The sequence below is a fragment of the Motacilla alba genome, chromosome 1 (assembly GCF_015832195.1).
Source record: "Motacilla alba alba isolate MOTALB_02 chromosome 1, Motacilla_alba_V1.0_pri, whole genome shotgun sequence".
In the NCBI taxonomy this organism is placed as follows: domain Eukaryota; kingdom Metazoa; phylum Chordata; class Aves; order Passeriformes; family Motacillidae; genus Motacilla; species Motacilla alba.
The window spans coordinates 43,545,288-43,572,468 of NC_052016.1; the positions used below are offsets into that span (position 1 = coordinate 43,545,288).

The 27,181-nt window shown below is 37.4% G+C and overlaps 1 protein-coding gene across 1 annotated transcript in view; it reads left to right on the forward strand.

Annotated features, from left to right (window-relative positions):
• Window positions 1–27,181, forward strand: part of TMEM135 (transmembrane protein 135) — a 159,897-nt gene that overhangs the window by 2,383 nt on the left and 130,333 nt on the right. Inside the window, exons 2-3 of the mRNA XM_038152078.1 lie at window positions 7,810–7,937; window positions 13,409–13,501. Coding sequence (XP_038008006.1) covers window positions 7,810–7,937; window positions 13,409–13,501 — 221 coding nt within the window. The remainder of the gene's footprint in view (window positions 1–7,809; window positions 7,938–13,408; window positions 13,502–27,181) is intronic.

Below are 27,181 nucleotides of genomic sequence, written 5' to 3' on the forward strand. Positions count from 1 at the left end.
AAGTAGCCTGGCAGGGAAAGAACAGTCTTGAATTAAGATAGTCATCACAAAAGTCATTCTTTGCTGGACTTACAGCTATGCTCGAAAACCTTTTAATTGTAAATGAAAACTGCAGTTGTACAGCAGAAATGTTCAGGTTCACATAAAAGGATGGACTTAAATTATTTTGTCTTTATAGTTATATCAGTGTGTGTTCAGAATGTTTCTGGTAGTACTTAGTCCTGGTCCTTTGCAGAGCTCAGCAACAAGAAATGCACTTCATTTTTCTATGTCAAGCCTGTAAAATGGCTTCTGATTGTTCCTCCTGTTGCTACAAGCTAATAACTAAGGAAAGGAGATGAAAGAGTTTCCTTTCCCAAAAGCTTGTGTAGAAATGAATGAGAATGAATAGATGAGAATAAATAACCAGAGGTTGTTCTCTGAGAGAACATGGTTAGGGACAGTTACAATCCAGAGTCCAAACTCATAACAGCTTCATCCCACATCTCTTAAATGCTTTGTTTCTCTTTGGTCTGTGGGAGACTGATGGAGCTGAATTAAGTGGTGTTACTAAGTGAAGTATTGGCTGTCAGTAAGTGACTGTATAGAGTCTTTGCTTTTAAGTAGTGCTGTACTCTTTGTTTAGTTGTGGTTAGTTTTTTTTTCCTTCTCTTTTTCGTAATTGTGCTTGAGTATTTTTTTAGTTGGAAGAATATAGCCTTGAGACACCATACTTGCACTGTCTTTATTTTTGCTCCAGTACAAATGGATTGCTTTAGTGTAAATGGGCTTCACATCTAAATTGAATTGTCCCTCTCCATATGAAGTGGCTGACAGGAATGCCTTTTTGTAATTAAGGCTGCTTGTGTTTTCACAAACCAAATGTCTCCATATGCAAGTCTTATGAGACCCACTTAAAAATAAAACAAGTTGCTTAGCATCTATACCTGCAGAAGAATCCCTGAACAGTCTTTCATAAACCTTATAATTATACCTTTTGAAAACTGTTTGCCTTGATATCTTGAAGCTTCAAGTCCTTCCTCAGAATTTACTGTATTTTCTTCCATCTATGCTTTATTTTTACATTAGTCAAAGCTAAACAAAATGGGAAAGTGTCATCTTGTATTTTCAAAGCTGGAGAAGTCAGACTTCTAGAAATTCACAGAGGTGAGGAGAAGAAAATGATTTAACAGGGAAATTGCATGAAACTGGGAAAAGGCTGGAATGCTGGCTTTGAGTTGTCTCAGCTTCCATTTCCCAAGGTTCTGTTGATTTCACATGGGTATAGTACTATTCATCACATGCGTTAGAGCCAAGTCCTCTGTTTCCTGGGGGTTTGTACGTTTTAGACATTTTTTTGCTGATAGTGCACAGTAGATAAATGTGCTCAGTCATTTGTATGAAGTCTTTGTAGTGTATCAGAGATAACCTGATCAGGTAACATTTTCACCTAATCTGAATAAGGTAAAAATTGTTTTTGCTACTTTGTAGTAGCAATTCTAGAACTCATTCTAACCTGTTGCCTGTGGAATGGCAAGAGTCAGTCTTGCCATTTACCTTTCCTTTGTCTTAGTCTGATTGTCTGCTCTCTTCACCTAATTTAAGACAGGCTCCCTCCCTCACATTCCAGCCTGACTTCTGTCCTGCCCTTTTTCCTTTGAAACACAGGTCTTCCTCTCCCCACCTACATCTCCTGCCCTTCTTTCCCAGCACCAACCCCTTCCTCCCCTATATCTGCTGCCCTTCCTTCTTGCTGCTAAAGGGCACAGCCAGAGCACAGCTTGAGCACTGGCCCAAGCTGACTCTTGGCTTACTCCTGGCTCTGACTCCAGACACCTCTCCCACACAGATCTGCTGGCATAGAGAAGAGGAGCAGCAGGCCTAGTGCACTGTGAGTGCCAGCAGCTCTGTTTCAGATGTCCTCTGCCCTGAGGGATGGTTCAGCCAGCTCTTCAGAACAGATGTAACCAGAGTCTGCTGCTCCAGTACAGATTTTAACAATCCTCAGCACTTGCCCTAATTTATTGATTTTCTTTTCTTTCTTAATTTTTTCTCATACTCTTTTCATGCTTATTTTCTTACTTTTGATTTTCATTTTGGTTTCACTTCTAATATTTCTTCATACTTGTGCCGTATCTGCTTCTTCCTGTGCCTAGAATAATCATCAGGTGCCAATTGCTTCTTTCTCTTTCTGTGTCAGAAGGAGATTTTTTCCTACTTAGGATTCCAGTGCTGTTGTCTTCCTGAGCCCTGTTTGACCCATCAGTAATGGTATTCTGTATCTTAATCTCCATTCTTTATTCTGTAACCGCTCTAGGAATAGGATAGCATTGGCTATCATATTGTCAGAGACACAAATGCTATCAGCTATTGTATAAATATAAAGTGCTTTTCCTTCCTCTGCTATATCAGTGGGAGGGACATTGGTACGAGTACAGCATGGGCCAGGGAGCTGCAGTGCAAGCAGCGTGTGGCAGCTGGCAGGTCACTTCACAGGTAAATCACTGTTTGACTGGAGGCAACAGCAGCAAGAACTACTCTTACTGTGCTAATGAATTATTTTGAAGATGGTTATAGGTAGGACAGAATCACCAGCCAAAGATCAAGCTGAAGTGTGAGTATCACATCACTGTATGCTCATTGCTGTAGGATTGGGCCAGAGGTTGTTCCCAAGGATGGATGGTACACATTGGCTGTGCTGCTGCTGCTTCACGTTTGCTTTGCACGCAGCTTGCCTTGGGAGAGCTGTTTGTACTGGTCCTGAGCAAAGGTGGAGAGCCAGATAACACTAAAGCGGATCCTCTCTTATCTGCCGGCATAGATAGAGTTGTCATATATGATCTTTCTGAGGTGTGCAAGAGGGCTGCACTGCCCAGATTGTATTCTAAAATACTCTGGGATTGCTGGGTATAATAAAATGTGATTTTTCCTTGTTTGTGCTGCAAACCATTGTGTGTTTGGAGGTAGGGTGGGGAGACTAGGGAAGATGATAGTGTTACTGTGGAACATGCTTCTGGATGCCAGCTTGGATCTCTGGGTTAGGCTGTCAGTAATCTTTCTGCTGTCCAATCCAGTACCTAGAGTTGCTGTGATGGTGGGATGTGATTGCCTTCTTTTGGATATTTGTTCATCTTAGTACTGTGCAGTGTCCTGTGTCTCTCTTCTGTGTTATGAATGACACGTAGGTCACTGTCTTCTTGCCTTTAGATTCTTCTGGAAGCTGGGTTAAATATGACTAAAATTAGCCTAGATGTTACTAAAATAAGAATTTGTGATGTTTTCAATCCAGGCTGTGATCATTCCACTCTGTTCAGGTGGCTTTTGGGCCATGCTATAACAATTCTATCATAAATTGAAAATAAACAAAAATAATCTTTTGCTGAGATATGCTGAAAATTTAAAAAGAATCATATAATGAATTCAGCTGAACTGAAAAATTTATGCTCAAAGATGCAAGGGGTAACCAGGGGTCTGCATCACGGTAATGTTGGAAATCAGGGAAAGCCTCAGCCTTGACTGACTGAGCAAAGATCTTGGTAAAGAGACTACAAATACTGAGAACTAGCAGGGACTGTTTATCAAGGAATAAATCTGTTCTCTTAAGTTGGTACAGCTTTACTGTAGTGTGCAAGAATTTCAGGATAGGAGGACAATCCTTGAAAGTTATGCTGAGTTAGACATTTTAAGGGGAATGAAATACAGTCTCCAACCCATTTCAGTAGAAGAAAAACAAATAGTAAAGAAAAGTTGTCATGGAATGAGAGTGATTCCAGGCTTGAAGGTAATTTAGATGTCATTCAAAGAATATGTGGGTCCTGTTTCTTTTTTTTAGTTGGTTGGGTGATATGGAAAATTTTAAAAAATCCAAATTAAAACAACCCACTGATAGTGATCCTCATATAGTATCTCGCATGAGACAGGGCGACTCAGAGAGCAGGAGGCACACATTCTTCTTCCTCAGAGTATTGCAGGAGCTGAGTTATGAAATTAAACAATGTGGAAGCCAGGTTTTGTAATCTGGAAAATCAGGAAGGGACGAAATAATTGAGGAAAAAACAAATCTGAGTGTTTCAGAGGACACATGAAAGAAGTTGCTTCTTTGAACAAGAGTCTTTCAAAATCCAAGTGTTATCTGAGGGCATTTTGAGATTCAGGTACTCCAAAGCACTTAAAAATAATTTTTATAAAACAAAGGAGTAATGTTGTTGTAAAATTTGTAAAAAATTGCAAATGCTTATAAAAGAACATATAAATAATTGAAAATAATTTTTAAAGATATCTGACATGTATTTGTAGCGCTGCCTACCATTTGAGTAATCTGAGGTATTTTCTCAACTGTTTTAAGTACTGGAGATTACTTTGCTTTTATCATGTGACTTAATTTATACATTTTTCCTTGGGTTTTTAATGACTTGCAGCATATGGATTATATAAACCATGTGCACAGTTGTATTGGTAATCTCTAAATTTGCATTTTAAAGGTGCCTCAACATGTCAGATAGTTGTGCTTCTAAATGCTATTGAATTCTGCTTTCCTAAGGATTTGGCTAAGTGTCTGCATATTTCTATAGGGTTTTAAAAGTCTTTCTTTTTTCTTTTCCTCTTTTTCTTTAATAAAAGTTTGTTATGATGTGGTTTGTTTCAGCTGGATGTAGTGAAGGAGTGAGAGATGGTAGTGCTTGTTTCCATTTTCCATCAGTCAGTGTGGTGTGTGTTGTCTAATTCCACCAAATCTTGATGGAGGGGTATCTTTGAAGTCATACACTTTGTACAAACTTGGGACATGGTTGAGGATGGGGGAGGGAGAGACAAAAATGTTGTGCACAGGACAGCAGAATTGGCAGAAAGCCTGTGGTATTTTTAGCCTGCTGTGTAGCCTGTCCAACCGTATGTTGGTCAGCCAATTAGTACATTAATTAAGTCAAACTATCCTTTGTGTGCAGTGCTTCTTGTGGAATCCACAGTTCAGGGATATAGGTGAGGATTAAGGAAACTGGAGGTGAAGCTGAGGTTATTGTGGTTGGATGATGAATACTTGTAGGCGTTACATGACGCATCGTGAAAATAATCAGGCTTGGCTGGTGCCTCAGATCATGGTTGGGTTTGAGTCTTGTGTTCCTTTTCTGCTGGAACACCAATAGCCTAGCTCTAATCTTGGCGGTAGATTATGTAGCTGTGGTTTAGGGGTGGCGTTGGACTTGTGTATATTCTTTCCATGGTTAGGACACAATAAATAAATTCTGATTTATTTTTTTTAGATCTGTGGGGCTTAACATTTACGTATAAAGACCAAATTAAAAAGAAAAATATCTCAGTTCATGGAATATCATTACTCAAGTTATCCTGAAACTGGTGGACTGATTTTTTATAATTGTGTTTTTATGCTGGAGAGTCAAAATGCAGTTGTGTGAATTCTATAGTTAATGTTAGAAAATGTTTTTTTCTGTCTGCTTCTTTATTAATACTGACCAGTTGGTTTTTTTCAATCAATCTGTTAGCATCTTTATGGAGATTATTATTTTGCCAAGGAAGTACCTGCTGGATGTCCTGATGCCCTCTGCTTCCATTCTTTCTGCTATTGGCATCCACTGCTAAGCCTTGACCAGTGCATTTATTGTAAGAATTTGGTTTTCATCATAATGTTCTCCCAGCTGACTTGGGTGAAGTGTATCCCAGTGGGAGCCATGAACCGCTGCATTCTGACATCACATTTCATAATCTTTCTGCACATTAATACTACTTTTCTGAAATATGTGGCACTGATAGGGACAGCAAAATGGTATCCAGAAATACCTGGTATTTTTTCCATGTAATCATATCACTGGAAGTAGAAGACTAGAAGAACTCCATAGTCTGCTCCTGCCTGCTTTCAGCCCTACACAATATTTAGCTTCATTGGTGTCTATAAAGCAGTTAGAAAATTTAAGCTTTTTTTTTTTTTTTCTTTGTGGTATGTCTGTACATAAAGCTCTATTGCTCTCACACATTTCTTTTTCAATTAGTGTGAGCAATTTTATTTGGAATAGTTTGTGTGTTATTGTTTCTGGTCCTTTTGTGTTTTTCATTTGGGAGTAGCATAGTGAAGAGAAGGGAAAGCAGAAATTTACATTCATCTAAAACTTCCTGGAGACATTACAGAAATAAATTTTTGAATTTGATTTAACATTAATTTATAAGATACCAATCTTTCTGTGTTGCACTTCTTACACTTTGGTGTGCGGGAGCAAGGCTTCACACTTTGGTATAAGGGCTCTTAAAAAAAATTGTTTTGCGAACAAAAAAATTATTTTGTTCCAATGTTCATGTCCTTCGTACAGTATGCTAGAAATAGCTGAGTGGGTAGCAACAAGTTATCTGGCATTTAGACTATGTTAAGACTTTGCTTCAGCAGAAAGATTATCTAGATTGCGTTATTGCCTAATCCATTATCCTCAAAGCAGTCTTGATAGTTGATTAAGTAATGTGTAAATCTGTTTTCAGAGATCTGTTCATGCATGGATTTCTTCTTAATCCTTAGTTCAAGCTTCATTTTGGAAACAAGATTTTGGCAGAACTTTCCCGTGGTTAGTTTTAGTGGAATCTTCAGCCCATCTCTGATTCTAAGACATCTACTTGCTATTCAATGGACAATGTTTGGGAAGACTATCTCCCTCTCACAACCAAGACTTTGAGTTGTGCTGGCAGTATGGATTTGGCAGGATGTCTTTCTTTCTTCTCATCAGTGCTAGCAATATGAAGCTTGCTCTCTTTGGAACTTCTCTAAGCATTGACCAAAAACTCCATCCAGTTTTGAGACTCCTGGGGAGATCAGAGCAGCTAAAGATAATAATCCTAGAAGAATGAAAAAGTGTGTCATAGTGCACTCAAAGTATATTTTCATGGAGTCCTTAGAGCACACAGGCTGAAGGGACCTTGGGAGGCCCTGAGGTTGCTTGAGGACTTTTCTGGTTAAGTTTCAAGGATCTCCAGGGGTGGAGAATCCACAATCATAGTCAGCCACCCTGAAATGAAAACTTTTTTTCTTAAGGTCTAACCAGAGTTTCCCATACTTGAGCTTGTCTGTTGCCTCTTGTATTAGTACTGGGTACCTTTGAGACAAGCCTGGTTTGCTACATCTTCCTGTTAGCTAATTGCAGAATTTCTGGAGATAGAAAAAAGTTTGAGGACCTTTACTGTTGAGTCATTACATAAGCTATTCTTTATAATACCTGGGACATACATTAAACTGAACAAAAAGGATGTTTATTCTTTAGCTTGAGCCTGTTTTCTGCTGTAGGCAAGTTTTTTGGGTAATATACCAATTCTGTGAAATATGTCAGGAATTTGTTGTTCTCCCGGCAGATGGTGAACATTTCTTGAGGACTTGCACTTATTTATTTGAAGCAGAAAACCTTTAAAAATACATCAGCACTTCACAGACACTGTGTAAGGCACTGTTTGGATTACTTTAGTGATATTCTGACCATGATTATGTGATTGTCCAATTGTCTTAAAGATAGAACTCTGTAGATATATCAACATCTTAAAAGTTTTGATATCTGGCAGACAATGTTTCTGACAGTTATGGCCAACGTTAACAAGGTAATAAAATTCCTCCTGTACTTCCCATTTCATATTGCTTGATGTATTTCCTGGTATAAATATTGTAACGGCTGGAACAAGTTCAAAGCAAATCTTTGTGGTATTGTCCATGAAGTTTAATAGGCTTTATTTTACTACTTAAGTGCGCATGCCTCATTTTCTGTTTTTCTATTTCTTTACCATGTGCAAAAAGTGCCTAACTGAATTAAAGTTTGTTCTCCATTTTTTTTTTCTTCCCTTCTCCCTCAGATTGCAGCTATTCTCAGGAAACGAAAACTTGACTATTATTTGTACAAAATGCTACCTGAAATCTTGCAGTCAACTTCCTTTCTGACAGCAAATGGGACCTTGTATATTGCTTGCTTTTGCATTCTAAGGTTGGTATACTGTCCTAAAAATGAAATGTAATAAAGCTATTTTTGTGCAACTTTTCAATTTGTATAATGATATTTCCCTTTCTTGTTTGTAATGCTTTGGCTTGTTTGTAATGCTTTGGCTTGTTTGTAATGCTTTGAAATAAGAAAAGCTACAGCAATCATCTTGATTTCCGATTTTACCATTTGAATATGAAACTTTGCTTTTTAAAAATTACTTTATTCTCATTTCTGTAATCATCTAAATAAGTAAACAAGTCAAGGTATTCCCTTTGCTTCTTTTTCTCTGTTTTACAGATTCAAAATACATTGTTGCAGGAAATTCAGATAAATTCTAGAGGGGAATTAAAAAGGCCTAATCTGTCTTTCCTAGAAATAATTGATGTAATTTGATACTGGTTTCTATTTTCCTCATGCAGAGGCTGTGGTAACTTTTAATTATACTGAACTTTATCCAGCCATCCAACTTTGTACTTTTCCTTATGATTATAAATGAAGGAAATCCCAGCACAGCCTCTGGAATTCTGTAAGATACAGACTTGCTCTGAAAAATGAGCATAAAAGGCATCTGTTTCCAGCATATATTTCAAGGATATTTCAGGATAGTTAAAAATTAAACGTGCTTTTTATTAACATGATTATGGATTTATTGTCAGAGATGTTGCACATAGACATATAAAGCCTACAGTAGCTATGAATATTTGAAAGTTAACTCACAGCATACTCACCAGCCCCTCTAAAAAATAAACCCATTATGCCCTACTTCTAAATCTGTTTAGAGGCCTCTCAACTTTCCTTCAAAGGTGGAGGAGAAGGCAGAGAAGAAGAGGACTGGCTGAGGAGCCATGCAATGCTTTTCAAGTAAATAATTCTCAAAGTTCAAAGTGAATCTATAAGTAATGAGCTCTAAAGAATATGATGTTTTCTAGCAATCTAGGTTGTATTAATATCTATTCATCTTTATTCCTCTGAACTACAGAGCGCTGTTCCTTGTTCTGCCATGTATTTGCCTGTAAATCTGCAGTGCTTTATTCCAATGTTGTAGTAAAATGTTATTCTCTAAATGAAGCTGGTATGGTTTTAAGCTATATGGTTTTCAGCAGTTCCTCTTACAGAGGATATTAGCCATCTAGCGGATCTGTGACTGTGCCTGTGCTGGTCAGTGAAGTAGGTAAGAGATTAGAGTCTTGCTCTGGCATGGCATCACTTTCACCTATGTGAGCATAGCAGTTTAAGCTGTTCTGACCTCCAGAACAGCATGGCCAGATGCAGACTGGGTAATGGCAATGCTGCCTAGCCCAGGTGCCCTCCAAGTCTCCTTGAAGCATTGTTTGGGTTGACCTAGGTCAGAACCATGTAAAGGACAGTTCCAATGATTAAATGTGACAAGAAACACATGTAAGTGCTTATCCTGCCGTTTATACAGCTGTGCTGCACAGTAACCAACCATCATCTTGGGAGGTGTTCATGCTTTTTCTCTTGCAAAGGGATGCCCCTGAGGAGTAAACAGCTGCAGCAGAATCCTTGCTGGCAGAATCTCTGCACACTGCCCACCACCTGCAATTGCAGGACTTGCAACTAAAAAGTTCTTGGCTAGAGTGCTGATTGACACTGGTGAGCTGAAATCACTGATAGAGGCAAAACAAGTATTTGAGGCAGCCATGGTAATGGTGCCTGTGAAGTACATGAATGTCCAGATATAGTGAGATTTTTGGAGCTTTTCTGTCCAAAATGAAATTCAGAACCTCAGGAATTAAGTTATTAGGATGTGTAAGAGCTATTAAATGACATTTCAGAAAACAATGGATAACATGATTGTTATCCATGTTATGTGTCAGAGAAGAAATACTTTCCAAACTTGTATCCTTTGAAGAATGAGTACATGCCTGGGGATCATCTACTTGGTGCATTTTCCACATATTCCCAGGTGCCTGTGATAAGAATGCTTGCTAGGACTTGTCAAGAAGAAAGGTCCGCTGTCTTCCAGTGATTAGTAAATGATTAGCAAGTAGTTAATATATGTGAAACAAAACAAGGCATAAATAATTGGTTTGCATAGTAGAAATAAGTTGCCAGTGAAGTTCCTGTTATGTCCTTTGTTTTGGAAATACCTGAAGAATCTGGAAGAGGGGCTGAACACTAGTATGGGAGATTGTGTAAGATTATTTAGACTACAGAAATCTGAAACAGACTCTCATCCATTTCAGAAAGATCTGTTTATTAAAATCACTTATGAAATTTGATAGAGAAAAATGCAAAGTAAAAAAGCAGCTCTGCCCTTACTCAGGGATGGGCTTTAAACTAGCTGCTGTTTATCAGGAAGGTGTTTGAGGATCATTATGGGTAGGTTCTTTGAACAAGTCACTTTAGCACTTGAATATGGTCAAGGAGCTGAGTGAGTGGTGTTTGGAGAAAAAAATGAGACTGCACCAGGAAGCTGAATGAGTACATGACACCTTTACAAACTGAGCTCTGCATGCCTTTTTAAGAGTGTCTCCTAAGATCATAATGTTGAAAAGTCATTCACTTGAAATGTATTTGGTATTTTGTATTTAATATACTTGTCTTGCAGCTTGAGTCATATAAGCTTGCTTCTCTCACCTGCTCTTGAGTGGTTGATGGAGGGTGGAAATGTGACTTCAGTCCCTTATTTTTAACCAATTTGTGTCTTTTTTAATGTTTGTGTTTTCCTCATGTTTTGATTGAAGTTGTATTATTCTTTGAACTTACTACTGTGTGATACTTCCTTAAGTAGCCCCTGAGAGCAAGAGTAATGGTATGTGATTGTCTAGGCCAGAAACATTCTAAACCATCAAAGAAATACCAGTTCCTCTGTTTCTGCATAACTGGCCTGAGTATTTCTGGAGTTGATACGCAACCGTGGAAAGAGATTGTTTGAGGCTGTGAAGATCCAGATGCTCTTCATCTGGTTCTAGATAGTGATGAAAGATTGGATGTGATAGATTTGTACCATAGGATATATGCTGCAGTTTTTATATCTGTTTTTGCTTGAAAGGTATATTGTAGCAGCAGCAGTAACTCAGAAGCAGAATTGTCCAGCAAGCCCCGTGCAGTTGATTGCTCTTGCCCTCCTGGAGTTCTGGACCAAAGCAATGGAGTAAGGGTTGATAGCTGGACGTGTTAACTCATATTCATGGTCGTTTCTTCCTTTCAGCTAGGAAAAACTACCAAAATTGAAATTGATGGAAATACTCTCAAGGATGTAAACTTTAGGCAAGAATGTGGAATTAAAATTATTCCAGGCATTGTTTAATACTCTTACCATTTTACAGGTGGGTAAAATGTCAAAAATAACTAAATCCACTGTCAGCAATGACTTAGGCAGTGGGTAGATGTTCTTGTTTTAGAAGAGATTGCCAAGCTAACTTGACTGACTTTCTTTTAGCTCCTTTTTTTTTTTTTTGTGTGGTGAATTAGGGTCTGTGTACAGGCTGCTCTGTTGGCAGAGCAGTGAGAGTGATGATCTCTGTTAAGGATGTGTGACCGTCCAGCTGGGGATTGTAATCTCTTGCACTGGAGAGATCCAGCAGACTACATCTGTCTGGGCTTCAGATGGAAGTGCTGGGTTCCTGTGTTGACAGGCATCGCATCTGTTAAATGAAAGGTGTAATTTTTTTATGTTTATGGTTCAATTACATGTGAAACCTCACAAAGACATGGTTCTGTTAGTCTATCAAGTAGAGTAATTAAATTTGTCCATGTACAGCTTGTAGATTGAGGAATTAGGTGCATGACCTGAAAGAACTTCTCGTTCTTACTCCAATTTCTATCCATAGAACATATGAAAATGACCATGCAAGTAATAACAAAGCCTAATTTTCATTTACTTTAGGAGAGGTTTAAATGTTTCAGTTAGTGACCGTACATTTTTATTTCCACTGGACTTTATTATGTAAAATGTGTTACTGTTATTTCCGAAATCTTGTCAAACCAAACATGCAAGCATTTGTAAAAGGATTCTAAACCATGCCAAAAGAACAAATTACTGTTTCTTTCCCACAGAAAAGGCATTTGTTCTGTTATTTAACAGGTGTGTCTGGTGAGATGTGTTCATACTTATTAAGATGCTTAAAATGACTTCCCTGAAACTTCATACAGTAATTACTTTTTGAGAGAGTCCTAATAATGAACTTTAGCTCCTGCAGCATTTGGCATTGTCATCCTGAGAAATTATCCTTTTGCAGCCGTGGGAATGAGCAGTGTGTGTAATTGCCATTACATCACTTGCTGCTGATACACTGGCTCTCTTTTCACTTACGAACATAAGCTGGCATTGCTCGCTGGTAATGTTATTTTTGCAGAAGTATGAGATGAGCCTGTTCATGCCTTTGACGGCAAGAATGAAAGTGAGCTAATCAGATGGTGTTGATTAATTATCTTTGTTCTCTCTTCTGTCTTGTCAATGTGAAATTTTGTCTAAGAAAGTGTCCTCTTCTATCATGTATGTGATGTATGTGTTTGCCATTTTGTTTGTTTATTTTGTTTGCTGTGTTTTTAGAAGGGTAGACTCCATTGTAGGGCTTTGTTTTCTCACTGATAGTGCTTGGCAGCTGGGCAGCATTGGTATAATTGAAGTATGTTTATTATCATGCTACCAAATGTCACAACTCTGACTCTTGTTTGCCTGTGATTGGCCTGAGTAAGTTTGAAGGTGCAGGTCTCCAGAGCAGACCAAACATGGTGGGTGATGCCATTGTGTCTGGCATGCAGTTTGGTTTTCTTCCTTTAATAATGACCAATTTATAGAAAATTTTTCTTAAATATTGCCATTTGTGTAACTTTTTTAAAAATAATTTTTATTGTTGAAGGAATTTTGATAGTTGAAATTGTGTGAACTCTAAAAGAAATCCAGATCTAGCTGCCAAAAATGAGAGCCTTCCCATCTTAATAGGACTGGGAATTCACTGTTGCTTCCACTTGTAATGTAGAGACTGATTCCTTGGCTTACTGTAAATGTGCTTTTTCCTGTTTTTAGCATCAGTGGATTGTCTGTTTGGAGTGTAGCATGTATTATAATTATTTGATTTGATTTCTGCCTCACCTGACTGCATCACTGCATTCCACAAGGCAGATGTTCCTGAACATCCTACTTGTATTTGGACAAGTAGCAAAGAGATGAGTGGCTATAAGGTCTTTTAGAAGATTTTTTTGTAATTAGTATCTGCAACTTTTCAAAAATATGTATTGGAAGACACTGATTTCCTGGAAGAAAAGTGGCCACTTAAATGAAATGAATACATTAATGAAGTATTTCAGGTATTTATGAAGCACTTTAGGAACTCCTCCGATAATTTTCAGTTGTAAAAATACAATCTGTACTTAATTAGTAAGTACAGATTAATGTAAGAAGACAAAAATAATAAATCATTTGTAATTTTATAATACATGTAAAATACAGTATGGTGCATGAATGTTCCATTTGCATGTAATATGTGTCTAAATTACTTTTTCAGGAAGATACTTGGAAAATTCTACTTTTGGTCTCCTGGCTTTGGTGCAGCTTTACCTGCTTCTTACATGGCTATTCTCATTGAAAGGAAAAGCAGGTAGGGTTTGTGTTTATGGATTTTCAGCTTAATATAATAATGTTTCTTGTTTTGGTTGTTTGATCATTGACATTTGACAGTTCAGTGAGCTTATTTCAGAGTGCTGGAAATACAGTTAATCTGAAATAGTGGTTTTTTGCAACCTTAAATTTAAATCTAGAAAGCTACAGTGAAAAAACACTTTACAAACATTCAGTTTTATGTTTGTGGTTTGTTTTGTTTAATGAGCAGTTGCATTGCTCAGTATTGCCTGATAAAGCTTGGTTGCTTAGGGCTTCCTAATTAAACTATGGTTTTGTTCTTGTTTGTTTTTTAAAATATAATTTGAGCAATGTTTGTAATTAGTCACAGAGAAGGAGAATGCTGATGACTTGAGTTAACAACTTGACATTAGGTAAGATGAAGGAATTACGGGATATTGTGGAGAAAACTGTGGGTGAGTTGAAATAATTCAGATTGGATGAAATATAGTGGTACAGAAAGCAAAGCCTTTCACTTAAGGAGAGGTGCTGAAGTTCATCTATCAGAGGTAAGTTCATTATGAAAGTATTAAGAGGAGGAAAGAAAACTCTAAGTAATCCAAGGATAGCCCAAAGCTGCCATTTGTAATGTGCCCAGGAAGATGGCAGATGAAATCCTGGCTTGTAAGGTTTTATTGGAAATTCAACTTATGTTGGTAGCTTGTGTAAGTAGTGTCAGTTACAATACTTTTTAAATTTACTGTGGAGTGAGATGCTTTAGGCATCGTTAGTAAGCTTAATTTAAAGAAGAGTAGGTAAAAGAAGGGTAAAGTAAAGGATTACTCTTTTTAGAAAGGTAGTGAAGGAGGCACTAGAGGTGGTGGGAATGCACTTTTAACTACTGTGGATGTCTGAAACCTCCTTAAGCAGTAATTTAGAAATAATGGCAAATATGTATCATTATGTTGTTGACTCACTGTCAGGCCCCATTCCTGAACTTCAGCTGTGGAGTAAGCAAATCCCATGCCAAGTTTTATGTATGTCAAAGTTCTGTCCTTTTAAAAGAATGCATTAGAGCCATTGTTTTTGAAGATTTAGGACGTCTAAGAGTTTCTGGAAATATGGGAGCGCTTCTAAGTCACTTTGTTTAATGTAATTATAGAGAAAATAATTGTAATCAAGTTACCAAATAATCATAATCAAGTTACCAAATTAGTTAATTATCTTTTTCATGTCCTCTCTAGCTGACTGATTTTCATCTTGCAGTAATTACTTTTAAGAGTTGGATACATTTTAGTAGAACTTTATCTAGTTACTTAGACTCCAGCACTTCTGTTGGCATCAGAGTATCATTTTGGGGTGAGAGCAAATGTATTTTCTCCCTTTTATCAGTGGTAACACGGGCTTAACTTTTCCTGCAGACTTGTTACAATGTGAGGCTTTTCTGTGCCAGACTTCTAATATTTGTAGACAACATTAAAGAGGAAGAAATCAGGCTGGGTTGTCAGTCTATGACCTTCTTGTACCTTTCAGAGTATTTGTGAGTGGAGAGTTGAAAACTGCTTATGAGCCCAAACCTGTACAAGGTTTTCGTATAACAGCAAAACAACTATGAGAGAGTTGCAAGGCTACACTTTTTAAGAGTAACAGAAAGAGTAGGCAAACCAATTTTGTGTTAAATGTGTTTTTCTAGACTTGTTTGTGGCAATGTATGGAACGCTGACGTGTTAACAGGATTCTCTTTAGCATCTGAAATTTAAAAGAATTGGAAGTTGAAATAGACATATGTGGAAATGACAAAAGTATATTGGTACAGCATGTATGCAATGAATGATGCTAGAATACTTAACTCCTGTAGGGTTAGTCCCCTTTCTGTCAGAATCCATGATGTGTGACCTAAGATATTTTGCCTAAAAATTCACATTATGTTGGATTGGTTAAAGGAAAGAAGGAAATCTTGGTATTGCGGTATAACATATATACAAAAATGTGGGGTCATTGTTTTTAACAAAAGAAATTGTTAAAGGATGTCAAGAGGTATTTGGAAGTTAAGGTTTTTTTTAAGTACGAAGTTGTTTGGTATGTTCTCAGATGGCAACTATGTATAATGTGCAAAATGCTGTTGATGACAGTGAAATATGACTTTCTGATTTCACATCTGTTTGCCTGTTAGCTTCTGTTACAGGCAAAATCAAATTTTAATAGACTCATAGTCCCTTAGGAAACTGATGTTTCACATGGAGACACGGGCATTTTCAGTTATCTGCTGAGCAGCTTAGAACAAATTGTAGTGAAAAATCAGGCAAGTGGGAAAAGTCCTGATTTGAGTTCATAAACCTATCTCTAGCCCTTCAAATTGCTACTAGCAGCTGGCAGCAACATTGAACTTAATCACTTAATCTCTTCCCAAGTGGATACCCTATTTTAAGTACCTCACTGCTTGCGCAGTGTCCTTGTCAGTCCTGAACTTGGGAACAGCAGGCTTTGAAATCAGATTTTCTTCTAAGTGTTGCTGTTCATGTGTGCCAGCCTTGTAGTATGTAATTCATGTGGAAGAATGGGAAAAAGATTTTTTTGGCTAGGCGCATTATAATCCTGAGGAGGAACATGGTTTCTAATGTGTGACAGAATTAGTTTGATTGTAGATATTATCTGTATTATATGTAATTACAGATTTGCAGGACATTGGCAATGAGGAGGGGAGGTGACATTGCATAGAAACTTCAAACAGACTCAGGCTCTGCACTTCCTTATGCTCTTACAGGTCTATAAAGATATAAATGGCACATTAATATGTCCATGTCTGTTCTGTGTGGTGACCATAAAATATAGCTGTCCTGTCTGTGAAAACTAGTTTATCAGGATCTCTGGAAAAGGCCAAGGAATAAAAATTGTTTTAAACTTTTTATTGTATATGTATCCATAAATGTTCTGGAAGATTATTGAAAGAGAACTGGTCACATTATTATGATTAAGTAACGTTTTGATAAAAAATATTTCTTAGATAAGAGTTGGATTTGGATACATAAACATGGAGATTTTGAATCTGCACATTGCAAACACATATTCTATGCCTTTTGTCCCTTACTCCAGTCGGAGGAACTCCTTTTTCTACTGCTCTCAAGCTTTGTGGATTGCCTCTAAGGGTTAGGAGGAAGCATTTTTACTGGCTGTAATTTGTTTTAATTGTCAATATTTTACTCATTCTTTATGTTTATATTGTCATAATAGCAATGGCTGTATAATAATAAGCAAACAAAATTCTAATAGGTGCAGTTGCATGATTATACTTAAAAGGGTATAATGTTCTTTGCAGTTTCACCTGTTTTACATCTTTTATTAAAGAAAAGTGTGCAATTGTTTCGTCACAGAATTCAGTTTTGTAGTATTAGACATTAAAGGCTGTGTTAATGTCTCCTCAAAAATAGAGATGATTCAATTCCTTTAAATTCATTGAGCTTCCTTAGGCAATCTATGCATTCATTTTATTAACCTTTGTATGGAGTTGTTTAATCATACAATCCTTGTTAGCTCCTACAAGAGGTGTTTCCAACTGGTGATAAGAAGCAATTTTATTTATAATTTTTGAAAAAGCATATTTTGCTTCAGTCTTTTGGCTTCTGTTTGTAATTCCAAGTTACAGTCTCCTGTCATTTCTTTCACCATCTATTAAATGATAGCACCAAGAATTGAACATACAGTAAGGAGGAGATATGTGGCTTGGAGCGAAAGACGTGGCACTGCCTCATTCCAGAAGTACTGAAACTGCTAGAAAGCACAGAAGTAACTGAATGTACTTGTTAAAATTGTTGTGAATCAAGCTGTTGAAATGTGATTTGAGACTTGGCTGAAGCCAGCCTGTTACTGGAAATCTGATTAGATCAGTTGTACCTTGCTGACTTCTAAGACAAAGAAGTACCAAAGCTTGGTGGAGAGCCTGTATTTAAGTCCTCTGTGATTACTTTCTAGGAAAAAATTATGTTCTCTTTAAGTGTTTTGTAAATGTGCTGATATTTCAAAACCATTTGAAGTTGTGTTTTGCTAGTGGCTAAATGGAAAACTTCATTTTATTGGACTCTTGCTCAAAAAATTGTGTATTAATGAATTTCAAGAACTATAAAGCTTTAAGAGGGGACACAATTCCAGTTTTAATTAAATTAATTTTCTTTTTACCTGGCTGTTTTGGATTTTCTCCCATGCCTTTTGTAACTAATTAAACTAGAGGAAGTTTAACTGCAGCCACCTAAAATTTCTGTGGCATTTGTGAAGGGACACTTGTGGGGTTGCCCCTGCTCCTCCCTTAGGCTGCATTAGTGTTTACATACTGGCTGTTAACATTATAGCGGCGCCTGTCTCGTCGCTACAGTTACGACTCTGTCACTGATGGTATTATAAAACTTGAGATTTAGGGCCTCTAGAATTTGGTTGTAAAATCTTGCTCTGGGCAAGTATTTGTAATATGCTTTTAGTTGAAAACTTTGGGTGTTTTTCATAAAAAAAAAAAACAAAACAAACCCAATGTGCTGGACTCTTAGAAAAATATTTAAAGCACATGCATTTGCAAAAGTAAAGCAGTGCAACAGTGCGTGTTGTAGAGGAGATCTATATATACACACATATATTTAGTGTTCTTGGAAACTAAAGTATTACTATTCACTGCTTGGAAAAGTGACAGAAACATTTGTGTGAGAACAATGTGGAATTTTTACACTGTATGTTTGTTCTGATGAAATTTTCAGTGCTGTTAGGATTATTTGCCTGCCATAACTGCAATTAGTCTAAACACATTATAAAGGAGGAATATGGCAGCACTTAATCCTTAAAAGTATGCACTGTAAAGAAATACATGAATTTTGTAACTTTGTAACATTCAAATACAAATTTGTTGATATATATTTCTTTATAGTAGTATAGTATATTTACACTTGAGGTGATAATCTCTCAAAAATGTTTTGTGTTTATTCAGTTTGACATATTTTAGGGAAACAGATAAATCACCGTTTTGGTGGGGTGAGTAATCAAAACAAGTGAACAAACTCTTTTAACACAGCAAGTGTTTTTGCAAGCTTTAGTTGTACCTGATACAGGTAAGAAATTGAAAAAGCAAGCCATGTTGATGGATGATTTTTTGCATATTCTTTGTATTGTAGTGAAAAAACTCTGGAGTTTGGATCACTGACATGAGTATTTTGTGGTGTAATCTGGTAAGGAGACCTAGCAGGAAAACAAATTTTTTGGAATTGTACTCATCTAGAGTGATTATTGCTGTGGAATATGGAGCCAGGCTGTGATGTTACTGGGAAAGGTTTCTGTTTCTAAACCAAAATATGTTAAATTTCGTTGTACTTCAGCAACTACCTTGGTGAAAGCCAGTGTTTGAGGATTTATGTTTTTATAGTAAGAATGCATAAACATTTGAACATGTTTTGCTGCATGCTTGGAGGGCGGCTACTGTGCTGTAGTTCTAGAACCATCTCATAAAATGTTTTGGATTGGAAGGGACCTAAAAGCTCGTCTAGTTCCAACACCCCTGCCATGGACAGGGACACTTCCACAAAAACAGATTGTTTTAACAGTCATCAGAAGAAGGGAAAACTGCTCATTCAAGGCTGGGAATGCAGAAGTCAGATGCTGTGATGGAGGCAACATTGTGAATGGCAGGTAGCTTAGGATAGGCAGCCCTTGGGATATTTTTCATGGAAAAACCCATGATAGGCTAGTATTTTAAACTAGAAGAATTGATGCTCTCTCTAAGGTATATCCCTGGCAGTCATAACTTTGTTGATATATTCAGAGAGTTTTCTGTTTGTCTTACTATTATTGAATCATGTATTAATTCTAGAAACAGTTTCTGGAGTTTTTTTAACTCCAGTTCAGTTAATTCAGTATTAATAAAGTCAGTTTTTAAGAACTGTCTTTTCTAAGTGCAGTAGCAGGCAATTGCAGCATGTTGTAAGTCCAGCAAGTGGGCCAGAAGACCACTTTGGCTGAACAGTGAGCACTTCGTGGAGCTCAAGAGGAAAAGGAAACTCTGTGATCTCTGGAAGTGAGGTCAGGCATCACAGACAGAGCTGAGGTTTGCATATGCAGGGAAAAGATTTGAAAGGCCAAAAACTCAATTAGAGTTGAAACTTGTCAGTGCTGTATCTGACAACAGGGAAGGGCTTTTTAAAGCGCATTAATAGCAAGGAAAAGTCTAAAGAAAACACGTTTATACATGTTGAAGGTGGTCACCTAACTAATACAGATGTAGAAAGAGCAGAGACTGTTTTTTCCTTCCATCTTTGATAACATTGATAGACCTTGGGCTGCTCAGTTCTTTGATTTGGAGGACCACGTATGTCAGTACAATCCATTTGCAGACACTGAAATTGTAAGGAACCAGTTGTATCAGCTGGATTTTCACAAGTCTATGCGGCCTGATGGGATTCATGCCAGAGTTCTGAAGGAGCTATTGGCTGGTGCAACAGGACCCCTCTCAGTGTTACTCTATGTACAGGAGGGGTCTGAGGGGAGACCCAATAAGCCATAGACCTGTTGGTCTAACCTCAGTTTCTGGAAACATTCTGAAGATTATTCTGGGTAATATTCAAAGGCATTTAAAGGAATATCATGATCACCAGGCACAGTTAACATGAGTTCACAAAGTGCAAGTCCTGTTTAACTTATTTGATGTCCTTCTGTGACCAGGTCACCCATCTAGTGGATGAGGGAAAGGCTGTCCTTTAAATTGTAGCTGTCTTGTGAGGCTGTCCTGTGTGAAGGAGTAGGATGTCCTCTGTGGGTCATAGAAAGATGCTGTGTTACTGGCGTGGTATGAACTGTCTGCTTCATTTGTAAAAGTAGCTGCAGAGTAAAATTTGCTTCATTTATATGAAATGTGGAAACCACTTGGTTTGCTGTGTAAGAAAGATCTTCTTTCCTGTATGATGTTCTTAATTATTCCTACTGGAAGTCTATCCTTCATTCCTGCCCTTTACTCCTTGTGATTCTGTGTGTGCACGTAAGATACAGGTATAATCCTTATACTTCTGGATAAAAGAAATGGCTGCACTTATCACTTGGACTTTTCCTAACTAGCTGAAATGTGTGTTTCTGTTTCATACCGGTCATTTCTTTCCCACCAGTTGCATGATTCACCATTCTGTGTCTCATTACTGTCTAGATAACTGTCTAGATTTCATCCACTTGAGATAGCAAAAGTTTGGCAAGGCAAATTCTTTACTTGTGAACAGAGCAAGAAGCTTTATTGGGAATCAGTGACTACCGTTCCATACATGTGTAGTTAGTCAGTCCAGGTTATAAACGATCCAGAATTCTGAAAAACTTCACTGTTTCTGCATAAGTATCAAGCAACCAAGTTTAACATTCAGGCTGCAGCATTTGAATGCTGTAAAAATTTGGTTCAGCTTTCTTGTGTGGTAACTGAAGTCTTGCACAAGATGAAGAGCAGCTACAGCTATATAGTTGACATTTCATTTTCAAGGATAACACAGGCAGACAGGGAAGAATACTGGAAGATCCCATGTGAAATATATACCTGTGATTCTGGAGACACTGCAGAATACATTGCAGCATCTGGATGAGTCTGTAGAGACTGGGTTTACTTTCTCTTTGTGTTGTTAGAGTCAGGGCTGAGATGGATCATGCAGGACTATTTGGTTGCAATTGCTCAGTGGCCTCCACATCTCTTGAGTTTGAGAAGGATTTACCAGCATAGGGTCAGCACCAGCCATGTGGCTGCTTCATGAATGTAAAGATATCTCGGGCAGCACCCATTAAACTCTGGCCTACTCTATCAGTGCACATGGGGCCAGCCTGGGTGAACAAAGGGCAGTGCTAAGGTCAAGCAGCAAGCTCTGATAGATCCCAGGTGACTGTGCAGATACCTTCCTGTCTTTCTGCATGGCTCCATGAGTAACTGAGACTTAATTATTGTTAAAGTTTGATTTTTAAAAATTATTTCAAGAACCACTTTTGGCAAATCTGTTTCTGTTCACTTTGTAGGCTGAAAACTTAAGTAAAAATTATTTAGTCATCTGCATAGTAGTAGAATTTTATATTCTTTGTTTTTCATCATTAACCATAAAAAAACACTCCAAAATTTGTAAAACTTACAATCCTGTTGAAATGCTGACAGATAAAATGCTAACATTCAGATTGCTGCTGAACATTGGACTATTCTGTGAGTCTGATTTAAATTCAAATAGCACAGTGGATTAATTACTCTGCCCTGTTGGCCCAGCACTAGCATCCAGGACACACTCATTTGGACTTCCTTGGCTTAAGCAAACACCTAATACATCTTCTGTGTCTGAATGCTTGTGTGTAACATGGAGCTCCCAGAGGGGGAATAATAAGTACTCTGCTGGTATAAAATAAACTTCAGATGCTGCTTAGGTGAGCTGGCTTGAGTGCTGACATTTACCTGGCAAGATAATATCCATGCCTAGCATGACTCTAGTGCAATGGCTGGAAGTCTTGGAGGGAACTTTTTGGTGCTGTGCTCCTTAGGTCTGCTTGTAGGATATTGTTTTTATAAACTATAGATGAGAGCATTTTAAGTATTTGTTTCCATGCAAGCCACACCTATAAACCTTCTGTAGAACAACTGACTTTTCTGGACCCTCATTGTTCCCAAGGAACTAAGGTCGTTGTTAGCTCCTGCAGCAGGAAAAGTGTGAAGGTAAAGACTTAGAGTGGTAATGATTTGCTACAGTAATCATGCAGAGCTTTTCTGTGGCAAAGATTACAGCACTATTCTTAGGTCAAACATCTTACTTCCCCTTCCTGGCCTCTCCCCTCCACATCCTGGGACAGAAAATGACATGTTTTTATTTCCTTTGGTAAGGAAATAAAACATTGTGTGTTGTGGTGTTTCTTGTAATCTAATGACCTCTATTCCAGATTGAATCTTTTTTGATAAAGTGAGTGTATGCCTTTAAAACCTTCTCCTAAAGACAGTCTGTCTAAGAAGCAGGAACAAACAATGTCCATGGTATTGAAAGCAAGCCTGGAATTAAACAGGTCTCATGACTTTGGGCCAGTACCTGTTATCGCAATCCAGACTGCTCCAGCTTTGGTGAAAGACTGAAACAATATGGACTGTCAGGTAGTACAGCATAATTTGGTCTACGTGAAGGAATTTATATGGGCTCCCATCTTGCTGCTTCAGTGATATTTTTTTCCTTTTAAGCTCCTCAGTGTCTGTTATTCATTCCTTCTGAGCAATGGACTGAGGAAGTAGCAAAAATGTTCCAGTATCAGTTGTTGGCAATTTGGATGTTTGAGCTTAATGCCAGAAAACAATAGGTTCAAAGTGGACTTGGCAATAGCTTATTTCTGTCTTTGGTAGGTGAAATGTCTCATTAACGTCTGTCTGTAGTATCTGGCACAGTTCATCATTCAGTACTGATGTCCTGCCAGAAACTGGCTTCTCAGTCAATAGGGATGTGTTGAAATGACACTCAGTCAAACTCTTAGTGTGGTTAGCTTGCCCTTCTAGAGAAGATTCACATTGATTTCTGATGTTGCTGTTCCTTGGGACCCCTTGTGGGACCCCCATTACAGATGTAGGCACATTCTTAATAGGCACATTCTTCATCTGTCTTCTGAGTGATTAAATTAATAGTTCCTAACTGGATTTAAAGCCTGTTTTTAAAATTACTTAATAGGCTGTCATTAGAGGGTCTAAAGGGAGGGAAAAAAGCTAATGTCACTGTATGTTGACAAGTCTAACTTCATATACTACTTCCCTTGGAAGTGCTAGTCTGCTGTTGCTGAATACAAGGGAATTTAGAAGTTAGTCACAACACGAAAAGCTTCAGTAGTTACTTGTTGGAGTTAGATTGATTTGTAAAATCAAATAGATTTCTTTTTTTTTTTTACAAATTGTTTCATTTCAGGTGCTTTGTAAACAGTATAATCCTATCACAAATGTAACATTAAAACATTATGACTCTATTCGTGTAACAGACTTGATCAGGCTGCTTAAGTCTTTTGAAATAGATGAAATAACTGATCTTAGCTAAACAAACGTAGCTTATCAAAAAACTTGTGTTGTGGACTGGACTGTCTCAAACTGAGAACAGAATATAAATTGGAAAGGGAAGGCCAGCTATTCCAAGGGGCTTCTTAGGGAACCTCTGGAGCTGCTTCTTGCTGAGCTGCTGTGAGCTGGTTTTGGAATATGCAGGTAGGGTGTGGTTGAAGGGCTCTTAACTTGAGAAAGGCTGGAGGGTAGAGGTTGAGAAGAATAGGTCAAATACTGGATAAATTTCAGCTGATATTGGGACAGCCCCAAGCTGTCAGCTGAAGGAGTGACCTTATATGACAAATATTTTCTCCTTCCTGCCTTCTGAAAATACACTGAGTATATGTCCAAGGCCAGTGAATACTGGACATATTTTCAACTCTGAATTTTTTCCATGCCCTGTCCTACTCTTCCTAATTTTTATTAACCGTTCTGTCCATAGTGTCCTGTTTTACTTTAGAGTGGTAGTGATTGCCAACAGAATAAATTAAACAATGACCTGCTGCTGCTGAGAGTCTCCAAAGCAGTTTTGTTCAAAAGTATTTGCTTTTGTGCCCTATGCTCATACCTTCCAGACAGAGTGGCCAAGCAGCCCATGCCCAGAAAGAACCGAGTGTTTTCTTTGTGATTGACTGAGCTGATTAAAAACAGTTCAGTGTTACTATAAACAGCCCAAAGAAATTGTTATTTGGGGCCTTACTTAACACTAAATAGACCTTCTGCACCAAGAATGTGAATAATTTAAAAAATCCTGAAATCCTTCATTTCTTTTCTTGAGGTTTGATAAATTTGTTTTTCTTCTGTTATCTCCCAGTCAGTCATTCTATAATACCAATAAGCTTTTTGGAATCTTTTTATCTCTTCACAGAATCTTGTGAGGTTAAATCACACTTTAATTAAGAGGTTTTTTCCCCTCTGTAGGTCAGCATTTGTTTTTGCTCTGCAGATAACATAGAGAAACTCAGAGAGAAGGAAGAGGGAGGGAATAGTGAAAGAAAAATCTGTATAAAATAGAGCATAAAGGAGTTTAAAAAATTGAACTATAGATGTTATCTTGTGTTGCACTTTCTGGAAACTCTGTAAGAATTATTGGTACTAATTTAACTGGAATGTATTACTCTAGATATATTTTATTTTTGGCTTCTCTCCCATTCCAGTTTTCTCATACCCTTTCTTTGGCATGTGTTCAAATCATAGAACATGTTGAGTTTATTTTGTTTCCTTTTAAGAACAGCAAATTCTGAGTATTTGCATAAAACCATTTTGCTTAACATGTAATGTGCTCAAAGCAAGAATTACTGATTTACAGTTTTGAGCAATTTCAATTTCTCCAGCTTGCAAAGTGTCCATTTCCTACTTTACACAACACAAAATATTGAAGGAAATTCCTTTTAAAAAAAGTGGGTCATGAGTCCTTAAACTGTATGTTTTTGAGATGAAGTTCTGAACATTATTTTTGTGCTAAAGACTTACCTACTGGTCTTTACTAAGCTAAAAATTTACCATGTTCTATTTAGAAAACTCACTGCTTAGGTCTGTTTTCATAATTTTCAGCATTATTTTGAAAGCTTGTCTGTTCCTGCTGATTTTAAGTGAACTTTTGCACCAGGACTTCGCTGCTGACCTCCAGCTGTTAGTAGGAAATTGGTGGGTGTGAGAGATTAACGATACCCTAAACATAATCTGTAGTGCTTGTGTTATTACAGGGATGCAATCACAACTCCACATCTATGCTGGGTTCGCTTGTGGTGTCAAGCTGCTGTAAAGCAGAGAAAACCCTACCTCTTAACCTCTTCATTTTAACTTCTTTCATTTCAGGGAAACCTGTGATTTGTGTATTTCACTTAATTCTGCAGGTTATAAAGTGGTGTTTTACCGTGGTGGGGAAGGGATTGAAGCTGATGGGAGGAATTCTTCCTGTTTTTGCAGACCATGAGTCCTGTCTGGGGAGCCATTACAAACTATTATGTTAGCTTGTTAGTTTATGTTCAGAAATTAAAGCCAAAGTTAACTCTTTTTGAATCTTTCTTTTTCTTTCTTTATTCTTTTAAATTCAAAGAGGACAAATGTTCTCAAGTTTTGCCATTTACTAAAATTATATATATATATATATATGTGTATATATATATATATATATAAAATATGTAATGATATATATTGTTATATGATATATACATATATATGAAAATATTTATCACTAAAAATTACTGTTTTGCTGTAACAAGTGAGTACAGCAAAGGTTTTATCTTTGTTTAACATTCCATTCCATATTTGTGTTTGAATCCAGAGATTTTTATAAAAGTAGTTTTATTTGTGATTTCTTAGACTTGTAACAAATAATAAAAAATAGTTAAAATACAGTGATAAGTGTCAGAATATGCAGCAGATTCAGTGAACAGTGACATTCACATAAAATTCAGACTTCATTTTGTAGGACACTAATATAATGAATTTATGGAAAAAATGGTTACAGAAGTCATGTATAGTTCAGATTTTGTTGTATAGGTCACAAGGAAAGGTGAGTTTTGATTCTAGTACCTGCTTCTTCTTGGTAAAGTCTTCTTGGTTTGTCAACATGAAGGGCTTTTGGAAAAACAGATATGAGGAATTTGAAGTTTTATACTGGGGATGAAGTTAAAGGCTTTATAGCAAAGCTAAAAAGCTCTTGTCTTAGCAGTGAGTTGGATATTTTTATTTTCTGGGTGTTTGCCCCACCAGCTGTTTAAATTTATTGCATATGTGGAGGAACATAATCCATCCATTAGATGTTTAATCAGAGAACCTGTTCTCTTAATTGCATGTATGAAGATTTTTAACATATTGCTATATCCATCGTCAGGCTCCTTCTATCCGCCTGTGCTGCTGGCTGCTGCTGCTGCTGTGTTGGGTTGTGGGAGCTGGGGCCTGGATGGGGCCTGTGTTGGGTTGCAGGGATGGGGCCTGGATGTACCTTCTCTGGTGTGTCCCTTGCCCTGGGGGTGAATTTAGGGGCTCCCTCTTATAGGTCACACCTAGGGCTGTTCTCACTGAAGGAGATGCCTGTTCAGTCAATTTGTGTTAATTCTGTACACAGTATTCATCTTGCTGTAGTTACTTCCTGTTATTTCTGACTTGCTAACTTATTTCCCCTTTAGTTTTGAGCAGACAAAAAAAAAGCAAAAACCCTTGATCATAAGAACCACAATACTGGTAAAAAAAAGTTATAGTAGTTCAAGTAAGTTTAATTAATTGCAGTGAATGTTGAGATTTCAGGATGTCTGCTCAGAAAGGTTTGTGGTTAAACTGAAACAAGGCAATATAGGAGACAATTATTTAAACTTCGTATCACCAAAAACAGTTTTTCATGAGGAAATTCTAGGAACTGGAGTGCTGCTATTAGACACAAAAGATGGGCAGGGCAAGGCAAAATGCATGAAAGAAAGAAATATTCAGAAGGACGAATAAATGTTGAGAAAAATATAGCTTAAAAATGACAGGTCCTTCCTCTCTTCTGTGGCTTTTTAGAGAAAGAGAAGATGTTTGCTTTCTGTTGGAAATTTTCTTTGAGGGCTTCTCTGGTTGCAATAATTAATTTAGGGTAGCATTTCCATGAGTGTAAGTACTTTGTAAGGATTCATCCCACCTTCAGGCAAGGTCGGTTGGTTAGGGTTTTTTTTGTGTGTGTGGATGGTGCTGTTGTGTTTTGGT